General features: G+C 40.3%; 1 protein-coding gene across 1 annotated transcript; it reads right to left on the minus strand.

The window, feature by feature from the left end:
• Positions 1 to 12: 12 nt before the first annotated feature.
• On the minus strand, positions 13 to 6,105 carry LOC127597447 (cathepsin O-like). The gene is made up of 6 exons (XM_052060511.1): positions 6,100 to 6,105; positions 5,815 to 5,982; positions 4,547 to 4,668; positions 3,582 to 3,745; positions 181 to 273; positions 13 to 47 (listed from the first exon to the last, which is right to left on the minus strand). Exons 1-6 carry the CDS (start codon positions 6,103 to 6,105, stop codon positions 13 to 15), a joined length of 588 nt encoding a protein of 195 aa, XP_051916471.1.
• Positions 6,106 to 8,611: the final 2,506 nt, after the last annotated feature.

Raw genomic sequence — 8,611 nt, forward strand, 5'->3', positions numbered from 1 at the left:
ATTTGCATCATGTCAAACCAACACGGCTGCCACAGAATCCGCGATGCCTGGCAACACATGAGGCAGAGAATATTAATATCACCCGGCCTCGATGACGTGTGCAGCACTCCCATCTTGAAAGTAGATGGAAATGTAAGAATCACCACAGGAAAAACAAAAACAGGAATATTTTATACTAACCGCAAAGATTGCTGCCGAGTTTGACGTAAACATAACCCTCGTTTCCCCAGTCGGTGCCCCAGGAATTTTGCACTATCCAGAAGGGAATTTCTCCTTTAAAAAAAAAAAAACACATGCAAACTGAAGTTACAAGGGGCAGAACTTGACCTCAGAGCATAACAGACTGGATGATGGTTTTGTGTAAATAAGTCACAATTCACTCAATACAACTGCTCTGAAAGTATTAAAAATGTTGCATTTTGACTTATTTGATGGTGTGTCTAGTGGAGAGGACGAGTGGAGGGGTCATCTGTGCATGACTTTTAACGTTTGGGTAAATGTTTCGTTTTGATTTCATTTTCAATTTTGGACCATGTGTGGAAGACAGGGGGTGCACCACTTTGGTCAGTGTCAAACGTTTGGGAAACTCATCTGACCTGAAATGACAGATTCAGATTTTTGTTTAATTCATTTTTTCGGGTGTTTGTGTCATGTTCTGTCTTGATTGTGTTCCAGTTGCAGCTGGAGTGAAGGGTGTTCCCTCCAGCAGGGGCACCTGCCTCGTTTCTCCATTAAGCCTCGCCTTGTATTTAAGGACTCAGACTTCTGCCGCGCCATGACGGATCATTGACCTTGCTTACTAATGTGTTTCAAGTGTGATTTTTTTTCCCCCCAGACATCTCGATACCATTCATAGTAGCTCTCAATTTGGTCCCAATATCCTTGTTTGTAAGTATTTTTGTTATTCTTATATTGCCCTTTGTTTTTGTGTGATTGAACTTTGGGATATTTCATTTGTGTATTCTCTGTGTTCGATTGACCCTTGCCTTTGCAAGCGCTTTTGGTTGTAAGCATTCATTTTTCTGGCACTTTGTGATTTCTGTTTATACTTTGTCAGTGCGATTTTCTTTCAAAAATATATTTTAATCGGTATTTGTCTGAGCCTGTATTTTTGGAATCCCAATATATTATTTGGTTCGGTCAGAATTTAACAGTTTGTGGGTGTGAAAAGGTGTGATATTTTTGTCAGGAAGTTGATGGTAATACAGAAGTGTGGCTTAAGAATTTTCAGAAACACTGATCTGAAGGGGTTTGAGAAAGGCTGATGCGAAAATACACAAAAGGTTCTGTTATTTCTTTGAGGGTGTGTATGTGAGAAGTGGGTACACCACCTTTGCATGATGCCAAAGGGGATGTGTGATTTTATAGACTGGGGAAATAACCATTCTAAACTCAGTTTGCTGAAAGGGTTACTGAAAGTAATCAAAAATCGCTTTTCCATCCTAATTTTAGTGTTTGTCCGTTGTAGAGGCTCTGCACCTTTCTATGCAATGTTGTCGGGGATGGACTGATCTAAAAGTATACAAACGACTGTAATTTTGTTTTTATTTTTTGCTTTCAGGGGAGAGAGGGTGCACCATCTTTATTGGGATGCTGAAGAGGGTTCGCTGCTTTAAAGGTTTAAGTGAGTCTGAACTTAAAGTATTTAAAAGGCTTGTGTACAGACAAAAGGGGCTCTCTTTCAGCATGTTAAATAGGGAGCATTGCTGCATTTCCCAAACTTTTAAAGCCACGTAACGCCTTTGACATTCCGAAAGTGTCAGCACATCCAATGTCCTTCTGAGCTCCCCCCAGAAAGTCCTTTTGTATACCAGCCATTTCCAAACTTTTAAAGCCACGCACCTCCTTCAACATCTTGACAGAGGCGACGCACACGCTATCCCCTCCCACCCCTCCACACACACACACATTAAAAAAGCATTTACCTTGGGACACATTTATTAAATAACCAAAAGGTTTTATTCTTCTGTTTATTTAGGTTGAGTGCATAGGAGAGGGCGCGCACCATCTGTTTTTATGTCAAAGGGAGCGCAAGATCTAGTGAAACGTCCACAAAAGTAAACACAAGCGATGCTTTTTGGATGCTGAAAGCTCAGCCTTAAAGGTATCCACAGCCTTTTGACATCCCATAAGAGGTCCCCCCCTCATCGACACGTCTTAAAAATTGCATAAAAATCCTTATGAAAACTTTCACATCAGTCTTTCTAAAACTTTTAAAATCACGCAATCCCTTCAATACCAACAGAAACCCTCTCTCATTAAAAACATTTAATGATACAAGTCTTACATGGAACATGGAACAGAATGGAAGTTTTTTTTTTGTCTTTTTTAAACCAAGATCTCTGCAGAGTTAATTGTGTTTCTGACAGTAATAGTAGATAAATAAAAGGGAAACTAAAAAGGGAAGTCAATTGTTTATGCATTTTCAATGTGTTCTTTTGTAATTATTGGTCATATTTGGCCATGGGAGAATAATGGATATATAACAATTCTCTGGAAAGATCAGTCTAATTTTAGACTTTCTTGGTCTCTTTAGTTCAAGGGTTTTAAATTATTTTTTTGTTTGTTTGTTTTTAGGCTCCGGTACAAGTACGGGACAAGTATGATTGAACTCAAAGGTGAGCTATTCTGGAAATGAAACACACACACAAAATCTCGGAAAAGCTGCAAAATACATTTGAAACATGATGGTTAATAAATAAACAAAAAATACTTAAAATAAGTGCATTCCAAAATATGGTTAGTGCAGTGCATGTTCTGTCAGAGGTGGGAGTTGAAAGTGCTGAAAGGGGACTCTGCAAGATTTTCCCAGCAGACCCTCACAGTTCATTTGGGTCTCGGGGTTAAGGTTCAGGTCACATCTCAGATTCTGGTAGAATAGGCTGTTACTTTCAATCACACCTTTGCAGGTTTCACTGTCATTCCTCATGTAAGCATTAAAATCTCCCAGCCAAAGGAGAGAGTCCCCACCATCTCTGCGCCTTTCGAGAAGGGTGATACCAAAGCCCCAAGCCATGTGTCAGGTGAGGCTGACTATATCTGGTAAAAACTTCTCAAACACATGCCTGAGCTCCTTCTCTACCAGAGAGGTTACTTTCCACTTCCCTCAAACCAGCTTCTGTAGCCTGGGATTGGATTGCCAAGGCTCCTGCATTCAGGTTGCCATCCAGCTATGTATGCACCCAACCTCCTTGGTGGTGAGTGCATGGGAAAGGTCACCTACGTCCCCTGTCGGGTAAGGTGCAGGCTCGGCCATGGCTTTTACCATCGAGCCCAACCTCCATGTCTGGCTCCAGAGGGGGCCCCGGGTGGCATGCGTCCAGGTGACAGAAGACTATTTTCATATATCTTATTAATCAAAGGAGATCTATGAACTGTTCTTTGTCAGGTTCCTCACTTTTGACCAGTATGCCAGTATCCCTACCAGGGGCATAAAGCCAGAGACAACTTAGCTCCAAGAATCATTTGGACCACAAACTCCTCCACCATGATGAGGCTTAGGGAGGTGTAATAAAATAAATGTTGTTGTAAAAAAAAAATGTTATTGTTGTTGAAAAAAAAAATGCGACCGGCTGGCATACCCGTGGCATCATATCCCACCACCAGCACGGCGTGGTTGGGCCAGTGACTGGAGCAGTGGTGCTGGATGATTCCTCCCAAGTAGTCTTGCCAGCTGACAGCATCCACGACAGCAGACAGAGGACCCCTCTCCACCAGCTCTGCCTTCATTGCCTCCTCCTGACCACTAGGGGGGGTGGAAGAGCAGAAACAAAATTAGTCCTGCGCAAAGGAAGACTATACTCACAATGAAACACTTTTGTTTAATTTTCACATGTAGCAACTTTTAATGTTATACTAGTATAAAATATTCTCGTGTTGAATGGTAATGTTCAAAGAAATGTCAAAAGAAAAGAAGAAATGAAAGGGGGGAATTGTAATGGGAATTTGACATTGAACAATCTTAAAAATGTATCTTTTCACTAACTTTTTGTACCATTGTCTGTGCTGACCATGTTATCTGTAGATAGGCAAAGATGCTTGCTCATGCATCAGACTTCACCCTGTTTTCTATAAGTGTTGCTGTGGAAGGCAATGACTATGCTGTGTGGTCTGACTTTAACCGCTCCTAAGAAAAATGGTACAGTTAGTTTTAAGATATATTTTAACACTGTTAAATGTGAAATTCCCATTATATGTTCATAATAAAAACATTTTCATTGAAATAAATTCTGTATTTCTTACATCAATCATCCATTTTTTTATACAAATAAAATCTATTATTTTCCCACCAAATACTTAGTTTTATTCAACAATAAATTACATTCCAACAACTAAACGTGTGTTGTTGTGAACCTGTGACTTGTTGAGAACAGTGTACTACTGAGTGGTCAATATCATGTGTTGACAGAGCAAACGTTCCATGTCCTGGACCCTCCTCTGTCCTTGAACGTCACATGATTTACAATATTTTTAAATAAAGATGTGTTCATTTTATTCGTTTATTGTCTATGCGCTGCAGAAAAAAATAATACTGTGTCATTATTACCTGAAGTCGAAGGTGGTGAAGTTTCTCAAGGCAACGCCCACTTTAGGATAGGAGAAGAAGTGACACATTCCATTCTTGGCCTTGTAGGGGTACTCAGACTGTGGCACCAGATTCATTCTGGTCTGCGCGGATGAGATCATGTTCAATGACGATTAATGATGTGCTCTCATGTTCAAAAACATACATGGTAGCTTAATGGAACAGTCTAAATTGTCCTTAGGTGTGATTGTGAGTGCAAATGGTTCTTTGTTTTTAGTGCAGATAGTGGATCGCAGACAGAAGGCGCAGAGCAAGCTTGGTGCCTCTGTTTTGGAGGAGAAAGAGTTGAGGAAGCTTGCGCCGATTTTCTTTGAGGGGGCATGGTAGTCTCAGTGTATGGAAATGGTGGCTTCAAGGCAAACTCCGCGTTGACTAAACAAACATGGCTTTTTTTCTTTTTAGGTTCTGCTAATGGTAGACACAAGTACCAAATTTTATATTGCTAAATGGAACTGGCTTTGAAGGCTACATTTTAGATTTTGTGTGACTAGCTAAATGCAGCGGCTCGGTGGTCCAGTGGTTAGTTCGACCTCACAGGGCAGAGGTGCAGGGTTCGATTGTCCAATGTATGCAGAGTATATATTATCCTGTACTGTGTGTATTGTCTAATGTGTGTTGTGTATTATGTTGTGTATATTGAATGCTGTATGTATTGTCCAATGCATGTCGCGGCACGGAGGGCCTGTCCTCCGAGACAAGTTTCTCCTACTGGAGACCAAATAAAAGTCAAATTCAAATTCCGGCTCTGGCCTCCCTGTGTGGAGTTTGAATGTTTTCCCCATGCCTGCGTGGCTTTTCTCCGGGTTCTCCGGTTTCCTCCCACATTCCAAAAACATGCATGGCAAGTTAATGGAGCACTCTACATTGTCCCTAGGTGTGAGTGTGAGCGAGGAGGGTTGTTCATCAATGTGTGCCCTGCGACTGGCTGACAACTGGTTCAGGGTGTCCCCCACCTACTGCCCGAAGATAACTGGGATAGGCTCCAGCACCCCCCGCAACCCGTGTGAGTATAAAGCGAATTGGAAAATGGATGGATGGATGGATGGATGGATGGATAGCTAAAATGCATGACTTGCTATGAGAGTGCAGCATGGCTTCTTGGGACCTATTTGTGGATCCGCTGCTGATACAAATGCTTACTAAATTTCGTGTTGCTAACTAAAACAGTTTTCGGGGGGGTTATTAAATTTTATTTATTTATTTATGTGTTTGTTTTAAGTTCAACGTACCCTCTGCAACCAAAGGAGAGCTTTGGTTGGGGAGCCTCCATTGCAGCCTCCATTTCGAAAGCAGCAGTCGATGACTTGCTGCACGCTCAGCTCCTCCAGCGGCATGCCTGCGATGGCCTTGGCCGCTTGCATGGCGCCTACCACACTAAATGCCCAGCAGCTCCCGCACTGCAAAAGATGAATGATTAAGAAAAGCTAAGGTTCAAGCCCCTGAAGGAGGTATTACTCCAAATCCTGTCCTGAATAACCGTCCTCGCCGGCAGAAATACATTTTTCTTATCCCACCGCCATTCCAAAATTAGCTTCTTTGTGTATTTGTAAAGGAGAGCGGGACAAAAAGAGTTAATTTTAATTCATGAGGCTGTCTACCATGGTGCCACCCTGCTGGTCAAATAATTGCCCTAATTTATCCTTAAAAAGCAGTCTATTATCAGGCACACTGCTCCTATTAGATGGACACACAGTCATCTTGAAAGAATTCAAACACCATCGAACCTTCTTTTTAACAGATGACTTTTTACATCTGACCCAACATGGGTGGTTTTATGGTGCCACCTGCTGACTGAAAGTGTCTGATTGTAGCTATTAATGATAATAATCAGTGTGTTTACATGAGCCATGGATTTGGCTCATGTAACAGGAGGATCAGGCGCATACATGTTTAACATCCAAAGTTGCTACAAAGGAAAGAGAAGTCGACCAACCGACCCACTTTCAAAAAGAAAACAAAAAGCTAATATATATATATATATATATATATATATATATATATATATATATATATATATATATATATATATATATATATATATATATATATATATGGTGACAAAAACACCTAGGGACAATTTAGAGTGTTCAATCAGCCTGCCATGCATATTTTTTGGAATGTGGGAGGAAACCGTAGCACCCGGAGAAAACCCACGCAGGCCCGGGGAGAACATGCAAACTCCACACAGGGAGGCCGGAGCTGGAATCGAACCCGGTACCTCTGCACTGTGAAGCCGACGTGCTAACCACTGGATACCTGGCCGCATATACATATACATATATATATATATATATATATATTTACATATTATATATATTATAATATATACGTATATATATATATATATTAGCTTTTTGTTTTCTTCTATATTAATATATATATATATATATATATATATATTCATTCATTCATTCATCTTCCTAACCGCTTGATCCTCACTAGGGTCGCGGGGGGTGCTGGAGCCTATCCCAGCTGTCTCCGGGCAGTAGGCGGGGTACACCCTGAATCGGTTGCCAACCAATCGCAGGGCACACAGAGACGAACAACCATCCACGCTCACACTCACACCTAGGGACAATTTAGAGTGTTCAATCAGCCTGCCACGCATGTTTTTGGAATGTGGGAGGAAACCGGAGCACCCGGAGAAAACCCACGCAGGCCCGGGGAGAACATGCAAACGCCACACAGGGAGGCCGGAGCTGGAATCGAACCCGGTACTTCTGCACTGTGAAGCCGACGTGCTAACCACTGGACTACCGGGCCGCCCTAGTCATAATTCAATACAGACAAATAAGCTGTGACCTTTATTGCCAATTGAATTAACTGACAATAACTCAGAATTCATGTGTGTGCATGCATGTATGTATGTATGTATGAACGGGGGTTGTATATATGTATATATATATATAATATATATATATATATATGCCATTTTATATATATGCCATTTTATATATATATATATAAAATGGCATGTTGAAATATTAGTTTAACATATAAAATATATTTTAAACCTTCAGAAATGTTACAACTTTAAATAAAACAACTTTTTAAAAAAAGCAATACTTTATATTCAAATGCATTAATGCATAATTCAACATTTTATTACATTAGTATAAAATTAAAATCAGTTAAGGTTAAACTTAAATTGCACGCAAGTCTTATTAATTACATTGAATTTCAATTACATTTAAATAAAATTACAAATAAAAATGAATAATAAAATAACTTGACTTTTCTATTCAAATGTAATCAAATAACAATTATATTAAATGAAAATAAATGACATGAAAATACATAACATAAATTACTTTAAAACAAATGAAACTTCCAAATACTTTGAAGATGAATCGAGAGATGACATTAGTGGTTCCTAAATAGTTGAAACAAAATGCCACATCAAAAAAAAAAAAATACGTGGCACTCCAAGAGCCAATGACCAATCTTAAAATACATTAGTGTGGTCGGGCAAGTCTTTATGCAATGGATGTTATGAATAAAAAATGGTTCACGTAGGAAGTGTGAACATATCAAGGCACTTTTCAAGGTCTTTTTTTGTTTGTTTTTAGGAGAAACGACAACATGCCAGAGGTGGGGTCTACTGTGATGGACAGATTGCCTGTCAATCACGGAATGAACATGACTAACTGTCACAACTCTTGAATTCACCCAATATTGCTGCTTTTAACTCAAATAGAAGACCTCCTGCTCAATTTCGGGAGTAGGCCGTCAGACTTGTGAATTTTGTTATGATTGGCATGTCTGGGATGTGCGGTCAGGGCAGGCAGAGGCAAGAACCTCTTGCTGCAGAGCGCAGTTCAAAATGTAACTTCATTTTTGATGCTGCCAAAACGGATTCTCAGCGGCTTAATTTTTTTCCAGTCAGGGCGGAGCTAACTCAACTGTTTGACGGAAATGGTTGAAATCGCAATTTTGATGTTTATTTTGGGTGGACAGAGGGTCGTAGAGCATTTTCAGAGGTCCTGAAAATGGGGGGGGGGGGGGGGGGGGGGATGTTTTTTTTGA

The sequence above is a fragment of the Hippocampus zosterae genome, chromosome 1 (genome assembly GCF_025434085.1).
Source record: "Hippocampus zosterae strain Florida chromosome 1, ASM2543408v3, whole genome shotgun sequence".
NCBI lineage: Eukaryota > Metazoa > Chordata > Actinopteri > Syngnathiformes > Syngnathidae > Hippocampus > Hippocampus zosterae.

Coding starts and splice junctions, on each gene's coding strand:
- LOC127597447 (XM_052060511.1), bottom strand. Junction 3,746..4,546: donor TTCACCACCTTCGACTTCAG/GTAATAATGACA, acceptor CACCCCCCCTAG/TGGTCAGGAGGAGGCAATGA. Junction 274..3,581: donor GGTGGGATATGATGCCACGG/GTATGCCAGCCG, acceptor TTTTTTTTAAAG/GAGAAATTCCCTTCTGGATA.